We start from the raw sequence: 19,090 nt of genomic DNA on the forward strand, positions 1-19,090 counted from the left end.
GGCAGGCCATACCTCAGAAGGACAGACCAGAGGTACTCGTGGTCAACCCGATCAAACGCTTTTGCCTGATCCAAGGACAGCAAGTACCCCTTCCAGTTACCAGCCCTGCCCTGCTCCACTGCCTCCCGAACACAAAGCACAGCACTAAATGTACTGCGGCCTGGAACAGAGCAGTGCTGGGTCCCCGAAAGGAGCCGGGGCGCAAACTGCACCAGCCGATTAAACAGCACCTTTGCCAAAACCTTTCTGTCCGTATTGAGAAGCGCTATGGGACGCCAGTTCTCAATACGAGATCGGTCCTTACCCTTTGACAGAATGATCAGGGCAGACCTCCTCGTTGACTTCGGCAGAGCGCCCGAGGAAAGACACTCATTGAATACCTCAGTCAAGAGGGGAACCAAGGCGTCCTTAAAGGTCTTATAGAACTCAGATGTTAAGCCATCTGGACCTGGCGATTTCTTGAGGGCGAGCCCTTCAATCGCCCGGCTGACTTCCTCTTCACTGATCATCTCTGTCAAAACATCAAGAGAGGGGTCTACTCCTGGTTCAGGGACAGTTTCAGCCAGGAAAGCCGACATCACATCCCGATCTAGATCCTTCCTGCCCAAGAGGTGTGAGTAGAAGGATCTGACGACCTCCAGAATCCCTGATCTGGACCTTTTCAGGGATCCCGTACTGTCAACCAGTCCTGTGACAACTTTACCATTCACTGACATCTTGCAGTTTCTGTAAGGGTCGGGCGAGCGGTATTTCCCGTAATCCCTCTCAAAAACCAAAGATGCGTGTCTATCGTACTGACACCTCTTCAGCAAGGATTTCACTCTGGAGATGTCCTCATGACTACCTCCAGTCGAGACGAGATGCTCGAGTTTCCTCCTCAGGCCCTGATACAGGCGGTACCTGTCCAGGCTCCTGAGGCTCGAGAGCTGGCGGAAGAATCTCGCCACCCTTTTCTTGAGCATCTCCCACCACTCTGACTTACTGCTACAAAGGCCCAGCAATGGTACCTGGCTCTGAAGAAAGTCCTCAAAGGATTGTCTGATCTCCGCTTCTTCCAGGAGAGACGAATTGAGCTTCCAATAGCCTCTTCCCATCCGGGGGGTCTCTGTAACATTCAGAGAAAACAAAATTAGACAGTGGTCGGAGAACTCCACCTCAACAACGGACACTGCTGAAGAAATGGCTTCCTCCTTTAAATAAAACCTGTCTATTCTAGACCTGCAGCTACCCCTATAATAGGTGAACCCCGCGTGGCCTGGGGTGTGCCGGATGTGGACATCCACCAGGCGAGCCTCACTAGCTATGCTATTAAGAGCGACGCTATCATAAGTCAGCTTGTCTCTGGAACCTCCCCTATCCTGGGACCTCGTGACAGCATTGAAGTCCCCTCCAAAGACCACCTGCCGACTTGTAAAAAGGTAGGGCTTGATCCTCATAAAGAGACACTTCCTGTCCCACTTGGACTGGGGACCATAGATGTTAATTAGGCGCAGTTCTTGTCCCTTCATGAGGACATCCAGGATCAGGCACCTCCCCATTTCTAACTCAATAACTCGTCGGCATTCTACCGGTGCGGTAAAAAGGACCGCCACCCCGCTATACGGCTCGGCCGCAAGAGACCAATAGGAAGGCCCGTGTCTCCATTCCCTCTTAGCTTTAAACACGGCCGCCAAATCTGGCAGCCTGGTCTCCTGCAAAAATAAAATGTCGGCTTCAACACGGCCGAGAAAATCAAAGGCCGCAAATCTAGCCGCATCAGATTTAATGCTGGCAACATTAATGGACGCCAGCGTCAACGGAGTGGGTGCCGCCATCATGAGTGATTGAGTTAGACGGCTTTTTTCTTACTATTTCCCTTCCCCCTACTGTCCTCTGAAGATGATGCCTTTTCCCTTTTCCCTTCAGAATTGGGGCAACTTCTCTTTAATGAAATCGAGGTGTCCATGTTATTACTGGCCCCCAAGGACCCACCCGGACCACCCTCTCCTTCGTCCTTGTCTCCTGACTCTGAGTCAGTCTCCCACTCTGAGGACCCAGCATCCCCAGAGGATAGAGACTCGGCGCCCCCTGCAGGCTGCTCCGCCGCCACCTCCAGAACCCCACCCTCAGCCTCTCTTCCCGAGGAGGCGATCTCATCGAGGGTGAGGAACCGGTTGGAAAGCTCAACCAGAGGGGAGGAAGTTTTCCCTTCCTTAGGTACCTTAGATAGGCCGCGTTTTTTCTTTTTCTGCTTGCGCTTATTTTCTAGCCAAATCCTGTTATCCTCATCCATACTCTCATAATGGGAGGACGTGGAGGACATGGCACCTTTCTCGCGCTCCATCCTCCTGACCTCCTCATCCAACTCATCATCCCTCAGGGCCTCAGTAGCAAGACCAGCCTCTGAGGAAGGACCAAGGGTCACCCCAGCAACCTGAGGCTTCCCCAGTTCTCTCCCTTTTTGTCTGGCTTCAAGCCGCCTCAACTGAGAAGGTGACTTATTCTTGCTTTTCTTCACAGGCCCCTCAGCTCCTCCACCTCTGCTGGTACCTTCCCCAGCAGAAGCAACCACATGGCTCTCCTCCACTGGGGTCACAACCGCATTGGCAAAGGAGCGAGGACAACGGCTGAAAGGGTGACCGAGCTCACCACACAGGTTACACCTAATGTCCTTACAGGATGCAGCGAGATGACCTAGCCCACCACACAAAGCGCACTTCTGCACTTGGCAGCTGGCGCTAAAGTGTGTGGGGTCACCGCACCTGTGACAGACCTTCGGCTGCCCCTGGTAGAAAATCAGGATTCTGTCCCGCCCAAGAAAGGCTGAAGAAGGAATGTGGGCGACTGTGCCGCCTGAACACTTCAACTTCATCATGAAGGTCCAGGCCCCAGACCAAATGCCAAATTCATCGCGGTTTTTCTGAGGTACCTGTACAACCTCACCATAACGACTTAGCCAAGTCATGATGTCCATGCAAGAAAGTGACTCGTTACGGGTCAAAACGGTCACCTTCTTGACTGTGTTTTGGCGAGACACTGCTTGCACAGCAAAGTCTCGCCAGCCAGGCTCGTCCTTTGCCAGCTCATAATTCGACCAGAAGAGCTCTAAGCCCTCCGGCCGAACAAAGCTGACATCGAACTCCAGAGTACCATAAGGATGTATCAGGGCAAAGATGTCACTAGCCCTGAAGTTCATCTTCAGGAGGAGCTCCACCACCCTTGACCTGGGTGGGCATGCGTCACTGCCCCTCCAGCGAAGACGAACCACATTCCTACGGGCAGCTCCGGGCCCGGTTGTGGGTAAAGACCATAGAGTCTCTCCCCCCCTTTTCTCTTGGAAGGCTGCCAGGCCATGCCTGTCTGTCCAGAAGGACAGATCAACATCTCTCCCCTCTACATTGATTGACTTTTCCCCTCTCCTGAGAGCCTCCAGAAGACGCCTTTGCAAAACGCTATTCCCAGAGTCAGGAGACAAGGAGTTAACCCCACTTGCCCCAGCGGTGACATTCGCATAGCTCCTTATGGGAGCGGCCACCACTGGGGGTGCAGATGGACCAGCACTCACACCAGGATCCCCCTCAGCACCATTCACTACCCCCACATTCACCACACTATGTGCATTACTGCCTCGCTTCCCTGCATCACTCACACCAGCTGGGCCAGGAGGACCTGGGGTTGCCTCGGCGTCACTGGACACTGGGGGTAGAGCCACCTCCATAGCTGATACAGCCTGAGAAGAGGCAGCTCCAACCCCGATCTTACTTGTGCCCTCTGCCTCATTGGCATTAACCCCTTGTTGACCAGCTATTTTAATGTTTGTGCACCGCTGCTCACTAGATGCATGAGGTCTCTTATCTTTATGAAGTCCGGAAAGTCTCTTGTTACTATCTCCTGGGTCTGATGACCCAATGCAAAATAATATTTTTCCTGCGCCCTTTCCTGCAGGCTGCACAGGACGCTTGGGAGGCGCTGCACCACAAGCCCCAGCAGCCCCATCACACTGCCGCTGCTTACCGGAGCAAGCAACAGCCACAGCGCTAGGGGCCACAGGAGCCACCGCCACTGCCCCTGGCACAGGGCCACCCCCCCCTCCCACTGGGGGGCAGCGCACAGTACCAGGACCTGCTGGATCGCCCTCACTGTCCGGCCTTTCGGCCGATGCCTTCCCTGCACCATCCTTGCTACTACAAACAAGGCTGGTGCTCTGCGCCATGATGGAACGTGGCTTTGCAATCTCCCCGCACCCTGGCACCGAGTCCACTGCAGGATTCGTGCTGGGCTGGGTAACGGGGCCTACACGACAGGCTGGCACTGCTGCCCGCCCGGAGGGAACAGGGAGGGGACGAAACACCAGATTCACCTCCTGAGACGCCTTGATCTTCCTGGCTCTCTTCTTTCTCTTTAGGTCGTCATCTGGCAAATCATCGCCGAAGGAGAAGTTCTGGAGGTGAACTGGGGACTCGAGCTGTCGGATCTGAGCCATTAGCGCCCCCCCCTGGCCGCTGTCATCACTTTCCTCCTCCAGGTTGGCAGAGCCGCAGCCTGATGGTAATGGCGCTTGCTCTGCAGGCAGCCTGTCGTGCGAGGCCTGCTGGTGTTGGTGCAGGCCACCAGACGGACACGGCAGGTCTTCCTCATCCTCCTCATCATCGCCATCGCCTTCATCCGCCTGGATCTGAAGCCCCTTCAGCTTTCTCAGCTTCTCCTGGCGCATCTCCTCAAATCTGGCGTCGTTCTCCAACTTTTCCCTGAACGGACCGCTGTGCTCCCGGATCAACCGTCGTTTTTCCTGCAGAGCGGTGACCTCGGCTTTAAGTCTGTCAATGGTGTTAAGAAGATCAGACTTTTTCTTCTGTGTAGCCACCCCCGCTAGGGCCAAGGTCTCACGTATCTCCTCCTGGAGCCTATTCAGCGCCTTGCCAGCTTCCTCGTACTCACGGAGGTGCTCAGCAATCCGGGAGCCATAGATGGTAGCAGACTCCCGGGCCTTTAGATGTCCCCATGCTTTTTGCACACCTCCGTGAGCACCCAGCTTTCCAGCTGAACCACCCAACTTTCCCGCACAGTCACTCAGCTTTCCAGGAGGAGCACTCAGGCTGATGTTACTTGCCTTGATCTTCTGTGTTCCGGAGACCTTGCGGCTTCCCTGGGTCTTGGGGGTGGCAGCCGAGGTCACATCGCTGCGTCCTTGGGTCCGGGCAGATCTTCTCACCCCCTCCATGTTGGCCGGTATCTGGCTTTTCCTGCCCCCCGCCGGCCTGGTCCGAGAGGCAGAAGCCTGGGATTTGCCTGGTTCACTCATCCCAGAAAACCCACTCCCTCCCTGGGGAGGAGAGAGCAGGCCTGGGTGGATTGGTCTTCCACCAGGTGGTGCAGGAGCTCAGCCACAGACAACCACACCCGTCAGCAGTTCACAGGGGAATGAGCCAGCACGAACTATTCTGCTGCTGGTGCAGTCACTGTGTACATACATGACATTACTTATCCTGTACTGATCCTGACTTACATCCTGTATTATACTTCAGAGCTGCACTCACTATTCTGCTGCTGGTGCATTCACTGTGTACATACATGGCATTGCTTATCCTGTACTGATCCTGAGTTACATCCTGTATTATACCCCAGAGCTGCACTCACTATTCTGCTGCTGGAGCAGTCACTGTGCACATACATGACATTACTTATCCTGTACTGATCCTGAGTTACATCCTGTATTATACCCCAGAGCTGCACTCACTATTCTGCTGCTGGAGCAGTCACTGTGCACATACATGACATTACTTATCCTGTACTGATCCTGAGTTACATCCTGTATTATACCCCAGAGCTGCACTCACTATTCTGCTGCTGGGGCAGTCACTGTGCACATACATGACATTACTTATCCTGTACTGATCCTGAGTTACATCCTGTATTATACCCCAGAGCTGCACTCACTATTCTGCTGCTGGGGCAGTCACTGTGCACATACATGACATTACTTATCCTGTACTGATCCTTAGTTACATCCTGTATTATACCCCAGAGCTGCACTCACTATTCTGCTGCTGGTGCAGTCACTGTGTACATACATGACATTACTTATCCTGTACTGATCCTGAGTTACATCCTGTATTATACCCCAGAGCTGCACTCACTATTCTGCTGCTGGTGCAGTCACTGTACATACATGGCATTACTTATCCTGTACTGATCCTGAGTTACATCCTGTATTATACTCCAGAGCTGCACTCACTATTCCCATGCATTCCCTTGCTACTTGTACATCTGCTTGAATTCTAACCTTTAATAGACAACATCTTGACATATCCTGACATGCTGCGGCAGGTTACTGCACATTCTTTGTCTGCATCAGATTTTATAACCTCTCCTGCATTATTAATCTGAGGGAAGCGTTATAACCGTACCTGGAGGTGAGACGCAGGGAGGTGTCTGTGGTCTGGGTGAAGCTCTCCTGCTCCTCCTCGCAGTGGCTGTTGAACAGGTCCGGCTCTGCTCCTTCACCAAAATCCTCAAACTGCTCCTCCTGTCCAGTGACTGTGACCCCCGAGATATCACACAGGGACAGCTCCAATCCTTCAGGTCTGAGATGCCAAACACAGAGAGTATATTAATGTACTGCATTTTTGCTCTGCTCAGGTCCCTCCCCATCAGCTGGCTACTAGCAGACGACTCACATGTAATTTAACATTCCCACTGTAGGGGGCACTCCAGGGTAACCTGCCTGGATGGTAACTATGTTATGCTGGTCTGTGGGGGTCTGACCACTGGGATCGCCACCAATCACAAGAAAGGAGTCCCATCATCGCCTCTGAGTGGAGCAGCAGAGGATGCATGTGCACTGCCACTCCATTAACCCTTTGTGGGACTGCTAAAAAGTACAGCGCTCGCTATTACCATATAGAGTCAATTAAGAAGCAGGGTCTATCCACAAGAGGGAACAGGACCCCTATTCTTGGGAGCGGATGCACCCCATCAGTCAACATAGGCAGATATATGGAGGATATGAGTGACAATAGAATCAATCTCATAATTAGGGGTCTATGGATCCTCGTTCTTTAAATATAAGTGACCCTAACACCAATAAGACATCTATGGCCGTACGCCATTGATATGCCAGAGCTGTCAGATACAGGAATACCTCTTTAAAAGCCATTCTTTAAGCTACGCTGTCCTGGTACTTCTCCATTTATTAAAGACAGAACTACAAATCCCAGCAATCCCCGTTGCTTTACATAAGAACATAGAAATCCCTCTTACATTGCTGGAGCATGTCCGCGAGGTCCTGCCCCATCTCCTTCAGTCTCGGGGTCTTCCTGGGCAGCGAGACCTCCGGTATCTTCATCTGTGAAGGTCTCGCACTCGCTATAGGCGCTCTCCGATCCCACATAGGCGCTGTCCGTCACCTCTGTGACCTGTAGGGAGACACAGGATCCAAATCCATCACCATGTAGAAGGTCAGCGCATCACCCCGACCCTCTCTATGGACTCTCCCTACCTCACCGGAGAGTGAAAACATCATCAAGTCCAGGAGTTACAGGAAGGAGACCTCATATGTAACAGGATTAACAGAGTTGGGTTTATTATTAAAACATTGTGTGCCGGGGGGGTGGTAATGGCTCCCGTCTCTGTCCTCGCTCAGCACAATGACCAGCGCTAGGAAGGATAAGGCTCTCGCTGCTCTTCCTGCCGCTGTATCATCTTCTTACTCAGCGTAAACTTTATCAGCGCAAAGTTCAGGGATCAGAGGGAGATGTTACTACCCGGTGCTAGACAATACCGCCATATGGTGCATGCAGGAGCTTGGTATATTACTATGCAGAAACCATATGCACGCAGTCCCCGGGTTACGTACAAGTTCTTCTAAAGTTAAATTTGTATGTAAATTGAAACTGTATATTTTATAATTGTAACCCCAGACCAAAAAATTTTTTGCCCCAGTGACAATTTTTTTTAATTTAATTTTTTAATGTAATGGGACCAAGGATTATCAATAAATCTTCATAAGACACCTTACAGCTGATCATTGCAGCCTGGGACTATAGTAACATCCAGAGAGCTTCACCAGAGGTCAGAGGGGTCTGTCTGTAACTAAGGGTCCTTAAGTAGGGGACCGCCTGTACAGCTATGGCCTCAGTCTATCACATGAGATGTAGTACAGAACTACAAAGCTCCTGCAAAGTCACAGATATAGAGAATACAATTCTGTCCTTTTACATTCACCACTAGGGGGAGCTCAGTGTAGACAGATCGATTTTACCTGCTTTCAGAGACCATATTCATACATGGGCTTAAGTCTATCACATGGATTACAGTATAGAGCTGCAAAACTTCTGCAAGTCACGTAGATAGATGATAAAATTCTAGTTGCCCACAGCCACCACAAGGGGGAGCTCAGTGTAGACAGATCGATTATACCCATTTTCAGAGACCACATACAGATATGTGCTCAGTCTATCACAAGGATTGTAGTACAGATCTACAACTCCCCTGCATAGTCACAGAGATAGAGGATTGTGTCTGCCCGGAGCCACCACTAGGGGGTGCTCATTCCATTCCTGCCAGGAGGTTAAGGGACACAAAATTACCAGGATGTCCTGGAGAGAATCCATACCCCAAACCAGCAGCTTGCATCAATAACAAGGACTGTAATGCTTTATTTTGCCTGCAGGGGGCACTGCTGGATGATTAAACATTTTGTATCTGGGTTTATGGTAATATTAGTCTGCATGTACTTCCTCCTATGTGGTTCTTAAAGGGAAAGTGCAAACAAAAACTCAGTCTCCCATAGAAACCAGTTAAAGAGTCCTAGGGAAGAACATTGCCAGCAATGACTAGCCCTATGATTGGTGGAAGACCGGCTGCTGGTCCCAAGTATTTCCAGATACCGGTGACCCGGGGAAAAGATGGCCGCTCGGTCCGGTTGGATAATACAAGGTGTATGATATAAACCTGTATACAAGCAGTAGTTATAGCCGGCGATCTCTGAACACTGTGGCTCATCCTCTGATCTCTGGATGCGTCCTGCGCTACAAGACATGTAATCCTCTCCCAGCGAGGCGACCTGCACAGCGGCGCTACAGTAATATGGGGCCCAGCACACACAACCCTACTGGGGGTCCTGACCTGTCAGCACCAGTAAACTACTCATGCCTGACGAGGTCATGCCCCAAAAATATCCCAGTCCCAGCACAGCCCACAACAGAGCCCCCCAAAAAAATGCAGCAGCGAGCATCACGGTGCCCCCACAGCATTAGAGGGGTTATCTCAAATTTGAAAAACAAAAACACACAGCACCACACTTCAGTATGGCCGTTACTGGTATTGCAGCTCACCTGTATGGAAATGAATGGAGCTGCTTAGTTGCAGTACCAGGTACAGCCCATGGTCGGCTGTGGTGCCGTTTCATGAAAGACAGAAGCCATGTTTTTCCGAGTGACCCCCCCATAGTATCACCCATCGCAGTGCCCCATGACAGTGGAAGTCCTTCACCTACAGACAGCAGACAATGGCCCCCAGGGCAGAAAGCATCACAGGGAGTCCACCCTGGGGCAGCGGGCAGGACCAGCGCCTGCCCCTCACCACTAATAAACCCAAACTATAAAAGGTACAACTCATTTCCCTAAATATAATGGACACAACCGTCTCCTCCATTACCTCAGCCAGTATGATCAATACCCGTAACAAAGGTAAAGTATAACTGGCCGGACCCATTAGGTCCAGTCCATATCTGGCCTGCTGAGGCCAATGAATTTCCCAGCAATCCAGAACCAAATCTACAGCTCTGGACAGGGTTATCCAGGTAGATATCAGTCACACCTATGCAGGTAAAAGGTGTGGGGCACTATAGCTATGTGACACAGCAGGGAACATCAGGGGGGAGGGCGGCTGATACACCCGAAACTTCCTGCTGCTCATCCTTCCTCAGCATGATACCCTGGTAACAGGGTACAGCAGATTGTATGCAAATGGTTAGAAGACTCAGACCTTCCCAGTCCTCTGAATGACTGGTTGTAGTGTGAATAGATGTAGCAGAGCCGATGTTACACCTTGCATTGTTGTACTACAGATACGAGGACACGCTCAGCTCTGCTACATCCATATGTGTGTGATACAGGATACAATGTAACTACGTCACACACTGCAGAGTGTAATGCAGCCTCTGTATACACAGTCACACTACACCGCTAACAGCTGTGTATACCAAAGAGCAAAGGTGTCCCTTCCGGGGCCACTCACCTGTAGCGCCATCCTCACCGGGCTGAGTGGGTGCCCTTCTCGCACCAGCATGGCACCCCCCGGGGCAGGACCGGTGGTCGGTCTATGGGACGAGGGGGACTCACCAGGAAGACGCCGCTGCCCCGGAATAAAGTGGCTTCTGTTTCTGACCTTGCAACTTGGAGCAGCGTCTTGTTGAACTGGGAGGGACAGACCTGTCCTGTGTCACATGTTCCCAGGTAACTCCTCCCGCACTTAACCCCTCCAGCACCGCAGACGCCTGACCAACATCACAGCCCAAAAGCGCTCAAACTTTCTCATTAACTCAGTGTTACAATTCCTCCTCATTCTCAAGATCCCCACTTGTTGCCAAAAAGTTAAAAATCCAACATAATAACTTCTTCATCTAACAGCAGAGGGTTTGTTACAATTATATCTACTATAGACAATCCAAAGCACAAATCTGCCTGTGATGAGGGTTTGCTACAATGTATCAGAGCAACAGGGGTGGCAATCAACCTTGAGCTGAGCATAATCAGCCTGGAAAATGTTACAATGTCACACAGGAACAAACCCCCAGCATTGAAAGAACCCAAATATTCAGAAGAAGAGACGCAGGATTGACTGGGGTAGTCCTGCCCTGATAACAGTCTGCTGATTTACCACTTGAAATTCAACAGGATTATAGTATATTCCTGTACACAGGAGCAGTATTATAGTAGTTATATTCCTGTACATAGGGGGCAGTATTATAGTAGTTATATTCTTGTACATAGGGGACAGTATTATAGTAGTTATATTCTTGTACATAGGGGGCAGTATTATAGTAGTTATATTCCTGTACATAGGGGGCAGTATTATAGTAGTTATATTCTTGTACATAGGGGGCAGTATTATAGTAGTTATATTCCTGTACACAGGAGCAGTATTATAGTAGTTATATTCCTGTACATAGGGGGCAGTATTGTAGTAGTTATATTTATGTACATAGGGGGCAGTATTATAGTAGTTATATTCTTGTACATAGAGGACAGTATTATAGTAGTTATATTCTTGTACATAGGGGGCAGTATTATAGTAGTTATATTCTTGTACATAGGGGGCAGTATTATAGTAGTTATATTCATGTACATAGGGGGCAGTATTATAGTAGTTATATTCCTGTACATAGGGGGCAGTATTATAGTAGTTATATTCTTGTACATAGGGGGCAGTATTATAGTAGTTATATTCCTGTACACAGGAGCAGTATTATAGTAGTTATATTCCTGTACATAGGGGGCAGTATTATAGTAGTTATATTTATGTACATAGGGGGCAGTATTATAGTAGTTATATTCTTGTACATAGGGGGCAGTATTATAGTAGTTATATTCCTGTACATAGGGGGCAGTATTATAGTAGTTATATTTATGTACATAGGGGGCAGTATTATAGTAGTTATATTCTTGTACATAGAGGACAGTATTATAGTAGTTATATTCTTGTACATAGGGGGCAGTATTATAGTAGTTATATTCTTGTACATAGGGGGCAGTATTATAGTAGTTATATTCCTGTACATAGGGGGCAGTATTATAGTAGTTATATTCCTGTACATAGGGGGCAGTATTATAGTAGTTATATTCCTGTACATAGGGGGCAGTATTATAGTAGTTATATTCTTGTACATAGGGGGCAGTATTATAGTAGTTATATTCTTGTACATAGGGGGCAGTATTATAGTAGTTATATTCCTGTACATAGGGGACAGTATTATAGTAGTTATATTCTTGTACATAGGGGACAGTATTATAGTAGTTATATTCCTGTACATAGGGGGCAGTATTATAGTAGTTATATTCTTGTACATAGGGGACAGTATTATAGTAGTTATATTCTTGTACATAGGGGGCAGTATTATAGTAGTTATATTCCTGTACACAGGAGCAGTATTATAGTAGTTATATTCCTGTACATAGGGGGCAGTATTGTAGTAGTTATATTTATGTACATAGGGGGCAGTATTATAGTAGTTATATTCTTGTACATAGAGGACAGTATTATAGTAGTTATATTCTTGTACATAGGGGGCAGTATTATAGTAGTTATATTCTTGTACATAGGGGGCAGTATTATAGTAGTTATATTCATGTACATAGGGGGCAGTATTATAGTAGTTATATTCCTGTACATAGGGGGCAGTATTATAGTAGTTATATTCTTGTACATAGGGGGCAGTATTATAGTAGTTATATTCCTGTACACAGGAGCAGTATTATAGTAGTTATATTCCTGTACATAGGGGGCAGTATTATAGTAGTTATATTCTTGTACATAGGGGACAGTATTATAGTAGTTATATTCTTGTACATAGGGGGCAGTATTATAGTAGTTATATTCCTGTACATAGGGGGCAGTATTATAGTAGTTATATTCTTGTACATAGGGGACAGTATTATAGTAGTTATATTCTTGTACATAGGGGGCAGTATTATAGTAGTTATATTCCTGTACATAGGGGGCAGTATTATAGTAGTTATATTCTTGTACATAGGGGGCAGTATTATAGTAGTTATATTCCTGTACACAGGAGCAGTATTATAGTAGTTATATTCCTGTACATAGGGGGCAGTATTGTAGTAGTTATATTTATGTACATAGGGGGCAGTATTATAGTAGTTATATTCTTGTACATAGAGGACAGTATTATAGTAGTTATATTCTTGTACATAGGGGGCAGTATTATAGTAGTTATATTCTTGTACATAGGGGGCAGTATTATAGTAGTTATATTCATGTACATAGGGGGCAGTATTATAGTAGTTATATTCCTGTACATAGGGGGCAGTATTATAGTAGTTATATTCTTGTACATAGGGGGCAGTATTATAGTAGTTATATTCCTGTACACAGGAGCAGTATTATAGTAGTTATATTCCTGTACATAGGGGGCAGTATTATAGTAGTTATATTTATGTACATAGGGGGCAGTATTATAGTAGTTATATTCTTGTACATAGGGGGCAGTATTATAGTAGTTATATTCCTGTACATAGGGGGCAGTATTATAGTAGTTATATTTATGTACATAGGGGGCAGTATTATAGTAGTTATATTCTTGTACATAGGGGGCAGTATTATAGTAGTTATATTCCTGTACATAGGGGGCAGTATTATAGTAGTTATATTTATGTACATAGGGGGCAGTATTATAGTAGTTATATTCTTGTACATAGAGGACAGTATTATAGTAGTTATATTCTTGTACATAGGGGGCAGTATTATAGTAGTTATATTCTTGTACATAGGGGGCAGTATTATAGTAGTTATATTCCTGTACATAGGGGGCAGTATTATAGTAGTTATATTCCTGTACATAGGGGGCAGTATTATAGTAGTTATATTCCTGTACATAGGGGGCAGTATTATAGTAGTTATATTCTTGTACATAGGGGGCAGTATTATAGTAGTTATATTCTTGTACATAGGGGGCAGTATTATAGTAGTTATATTCCTGTACATAGGGGACAGTATTATAGTAGTTATATTCTTGTACATAGGGGACAGTATTATAGTAGTTATATTCCTGTACATAGGGGGCAGTATTATAGTAGTTATATTCTTGTACATAGGGGACAGTATTATAGTAGTTATATTCTTGTACATAGGGGGCAGTATTATAGTAGTTATATTCCTGTACATAGGGGACAGTATTATAGTAGTTATATTCTTGTACATAGGGGACAGTATTATAGTAGTTATATTCTTGTACATAGGGGGCAGTATTATAGTAGTTATATTCCTGTACATAGGGGACAGTATTATAGTAGTTATATTCCTGTACATAGGGGACAGTATTATAGTAGTTATATTCTTGTACATAGGGGACAGTATTATAGTAGTTATATTCTTGTACATAGGGGACAGTATTATAGTAGTTATATTCTTGTACATAGGGGACAGTATTATAGTAGTTATATTCTTGTACATAGGGGGCAGTATTATATTAGTTATATTCCTGTACATAGGGGGCAGTATTATAGTAGTTATATTCCTGTACATAGGGGGCAGTATTATAGTCGATATATTCTTGTACATAGGGGGCAGTATTATAGTCGATATATTCTTGTACATAGGGGGCAGTATTATAGTATTTATATTCCTGTACATAGGGGGCAGTATTATAGTAGTTATATTCCTGTACATAGAAGGCAGTATTATAGTAGTTATATTCTTGTACATAGGAGGCAGTATTATAGTAGTTATATTCCTGTACATAGGGGGCAGTATTATAGTCGATATATTCTTGTACATAGGGGGCAGTATTATAGTAGTTATATTCCTGTACATAGGGGGCAGTATTATAGTAGTTATATTCTTGTACATAGGGGGCAGTATTATAGTAGTTATATTCCTGTACATAGGGGGCTGTATTATAGTAGTTATATTCCTGTACACAGGGGGCTGTATTATAGTAGTTATATTCCTGTACACAGGGGGCTGTATTATAGTAGTTATATTCCTGTACACAGGGGGCTGTATTATAGTAGTTATATTCTTGTACATAGGAGGCAGTATTATAGTAGTTATATTCTTGTACATAGGGGGCAGTATTATAGTAGTTATATTCTTGTACATAGGGGGCAGTATTATAGTAGTTATATTCTTGTACATAGGGGGCAGTATTATAGTAGTTATATTCTTGTACATAGGGGGCAGTATTATAGTAGTTATATTCTTGTACATAGGGAGCAGTATTATAGTAGTTATATTCTTGTACATAGGGGGCAGTATTATAGTAGTTATATTCTTGTACATAGGGGGCAGTATTATAGTAGTTATAGTCTTGTACATAGGGGGCAGTATTATAGTAGTTATTTTCTTGTTTATAGGGGGCAGTATTATAGTAGTTATATTCTTGTACATAGGGGGCAGTATTATAGTAGTTATTTTCTTGTTTATAGGGGGCAGTATTATAGTAGTTATATTCCTGTACATAGGGGGCAGTATTATAGTAGTTATATTCTTGTACATAGGGGGCAGTATTATAGTAGTTATACTCTTGTACATAGGGGGCAGTATTATAGTAGTTATATTCTTGTACATAGGGGGCAGTATTATAGTAGTTATATTCTTGTACATAGGGGGCAGTATTATAGTAGTTATTTTCTTGTTTATAGGGGGCAGTATTATAGTAGTTATATTCTTGTACATAGGGGGCAGTATTATAGTAGTTATATTCTTGTACATAGGGGGCAGTATTATAGTAGTTATATTCCTGTACATAGGGGGCAGTATTATAGTAGTTATATTCTTGTACATAGGGGGCAGTATTATAGTAGTTATAGTCTTGTACATAGGGGGCAGTATTATAGTAGTTATACTCTTGTACATAGGGGGCAGTATTATAGTAGTTATATTCTTGTACATAGGGGGCAGTATTATAGTAGTTATATTCTTGTACATAGGGGGCAGTATTATAGTAGTTATTTTCTTGTTTATAGGGGGCAGTATTATAGTAGTTATATTCCTGTACATAGGGGGCAGTATTATAGTAGTTATATTCTTGTACATAGGGGGCAGTATTATAGTAGTTATATTCTTGTACATAGGGGGCAGTATTATAGTAGTTATATTCTTGTACATAGGGGCAGGATTATAGTAGTTATATTCCTGTACATAGGGGGCAGTATTATAGTAGTTATATTCTTGTACATAGGGGGCAGTATTATAGTAGTTATTTTCTTGTTTATAGGGGGCAGTATTATAGTAGTTATATTCCTGTACATAGGGGGCAGTATTATAGTAGTTATATTCTTGTACATAGGGGGCAGTATTATAGTAGTTATATTCTTGTACATAGGGGGCAGTATTATAGTAGTTATATTCTTGTACATAGGGGCAGGATTATAGTAGTTATATTCCTGTACATAGGGGGCAGTATTATAGTAGTTATAGTCTTGTACATAGGGGGCAGTATTATAGTAGTTATTTTCTTGTTTATAGGGGGCAGTATTATAGTAGTTATATTCCTGTACATAGGGGGCAGTACTCGCTTTACAGCATACCAGTCCCAACTATAGCATGATGCTTTATTTTAGGAAAAAAGTGCAAGCCCAGATAGCTACACGTGTGATTTCCCTATGGTGGAGCACAGAGGTGCCTCTTGTATAAATTCTCAGCTGTGAGAAGTGAATAAAAGCCAAATTCCTCCTCTGTCTCTACCGAGTGTTTACATTTTACCACAGGCGGCTAAAGGGAAAGGATTTGTAAAAGACAAGCTGTACTCAGCCAGACGTGTGCAGCGCAACCCTCCTGTAAAGAGGATAAAAATAGCCAGGGGAAAACAGAAAGTCCACTTTTTTAGATTTGTCTACAGAAGCAATATTATAGTAGTTATATTCTTGTACATAGGGGGCAGTATTATAGTAGTTATATTCTTGTACATAGGGGGCAGTATTATAGTAATTATATTCTTGTACATAGGGGCAGTATTATAGTAGTTATATTCTTGTACATAGGGGGCAGTATTATAGTAGTTATATTTATGTACATAGGGGGCAGTATTATAGTAGTTATATTCCTGTACATAGGGGGCAGTATTATAGTAGTTATATTCCTGTACATAGGGGGCAGTATTATAGTAGTTATATTCCTGTACATAGGGGGCAGTATTATAGTAGTTATATTCCTGTACACAGGGGGCAGTATTATAGTAGTTATATTCTTGTACATAGGGGGCAGTATTATAGTAGTTATATTCCTGTACATAGGGGGCAGTATTATAGTAGTTATATTCCTGTACATAGGGGCAGTATTATAGTAGTTATATTCTTGTACACAGGAGCAGTATTATAGTAGTTATATTCCTGTACATAGGGGGCAGTATTATAGTAGTTATATTCCTGTACATAGGGGGCAGTATTATAGTAGTTATATTCCTGTACATAGGGGGCAGTATTATAGTAGTTATTTTCTTGTACACAGGGGGCAGTATTATAGTAGTTATATTCTTGTACATAGGGGGCAGTATTATAGTAGTTATATTCTTGTACATAGGGGGCAGTATTATAGTAGTTATAGTCTTGTACATAGGGGGCAGTATTATAGTAGTTATAGTCTTGTACATAGGAGGCAGTATTATAGTAGTTATATTCTTGTACATAGGGGACAGTATTATAGTAGTTAAACGGGAAAAATTAATTTCAACAAAAACGTTTCCTCCTGGCACCCTCCTATAATTACATTTATAAAGTGTCTGTCTCCTAAGATACAATTCTAATCCCTAATATAGAAGGGTTGCTCTATGGGGATTTCCAGCAGATAGAGATGTGCATTGCTTTACTCTGTGCCGTTCTGTCTCCATTCTCCGCTGTCACAGTATCATTGTGTGGGTCCGTCTCGTCTTTCACACCTCCGTGCACAATGTAACATTACACAGTTTAATTAAGAGGTGGAAATATCTGTGGAAGGCGGCACGAATTTCTATAGTGTGGAAGAGTTTTCAAGAACACAGGCAGGAAGTGTTGTCATAGGGACACAAGCTTCACATTCACAGCTCCCTACTAACAGCTGAACACATTTGGCCTCTGCAGACCCAAATACAATTATATCATTACCATGTTACCCATTAGATGCAAAGCGTTTCCCACCAAGAAAACTCCTTTAAGTCAGACAAATTTGTAGACAGAGGAACAATCATGTAAACACAATTACATCTTAGGAAAATCCAATTGAAGACATTAACCCATTGTTTGCTGGAGCAGAGAAGACGTGGTCACTAGCAGACAACATCCTTATGTTCACTTGTGGCTTTGGCGGTCATTCTAGAATATTGTATGTTCCGCTTCTGAACAGCAGAGGGCAGCAGTGTGAGGTGTCCTATGGAGCTTACAGCTGCAGACTATTTACCTGCCATTCAAGGTGACAGTCCCCCACGTCATGATCCAGGTATTAACAACAAATACTTGAAGCAATTTTCGGACGATTTACACTAAATACCCCAGGAGCCTGAGGCGCGTGCGAGCTGTAAACGTGAAAATCACATTGTCACATTGGAGGCCACAGGTGACTGCAATAAGACAAAGCACACCCTGGATCTGTGCTGCGGTGGTCGCCATGTTGTTTTAGTCTTAAAGGGGATGTCCAGCATTCAAAAAACGACCTTGGGTGGTGCATGGTATCCATCAATATGTAGCCAAGCTGCAATACCGGCACATACCATGGTCAGGGGTGGCGCTGTTTATGAAAGAAAGCAGCCATGTTTTTTCAACCCCCTTTAAAAGGAACTAACTAGGAATAGAAGTCATGGTCTACTTTATCCCCAGACACGGCGCCGCCCTTGTCCATGGGATTCACTTGAATAGAGAAAGTTTCTTTAAAGTAGGGTTTGTCCCAGAATCTCAAAACTCAAATAGAATGAATGTGGAACTTACCTCTTCCGATAGTCCCCCGTCCCCAACAGAGGTTCTGATGTCATTTATACTGTACACAGGACTACTGAGCCCCGACATTGTGTGTAGTGTAGGTGACATCATCGCTCTCGTTCGACTGGTCGTGACATGGCAGGAACTGGGGGCCCTCAAAGAAGAGAATATCTGCAAGATGCCTCCAAGTCGTTTTTTTCCTGATTCTAAGACAACCCCTTTAAGTTGAAGTGGGTTGGTGCATGTGTGAAATGGGTTAATCCCAGACCGCAAAGACTGGTATGTCCCAGACAGAGTAGGAAGATGAATTTTCTACTAAACCAGCCACCATCATCAATCACCGCCCAGACAATCCTCTATCTGTGGCTACAGCTCAGCGTCTACAGGCAGCTGGAAAGCTCCACTAAATTTTGTAGTTGCTGTGTAAATTTAGCATTGCTATAGTGAATAAGAGTTCAAAGGGCAAAAGACGAGGGGGGGGGGCA

At 44.9% G+C, this 19,090-nt stretch overlaps 1 protein-coding gene across 2 annotated transcripts in view; it reads right to left on the bottom strand.

Moving 5' to 3' along the window:
* Positions 1–19,090, bottom strand: part of RAB11FIP3 (RAB11 family interacting protein 3) — a 46,823-nt gene that overhangs the window by 11,909 nt on the left and 15,824 nt on the right. For both annotated transcript variants that reach the window (XM_072120115.1, XM_072120114.1), the window contains exons 4-5: positions 7,240–7,394; positions 6,387–6,563 (exon numbers count right to left, since the gene is read on the bottom strand). In XM_072120115.1, coding sequence (XP_071976216.1) covers positions 6,387–6,563; positions 7,240–7,394 — 332 coding nt within the window. The remainder of the gene's footprint in view (positions 1–6,386; positions 6,564–7,239; positions 7,395–19,090) is intronic.

This window comes from Engystomops pustulosus, chromosome 8 (genome assembly GCF_040894005.1).
Source record: "Engystomops pustulosus chromosome 8, aEngPut4.maternal, whole genome shotgun sequence".
Lineage (NCBI taxonomy): Eukaryota > Metazoa > Chordata > Amphibia > Anura > Leptodactylidae > Engystomops > Engystomops pustulosus.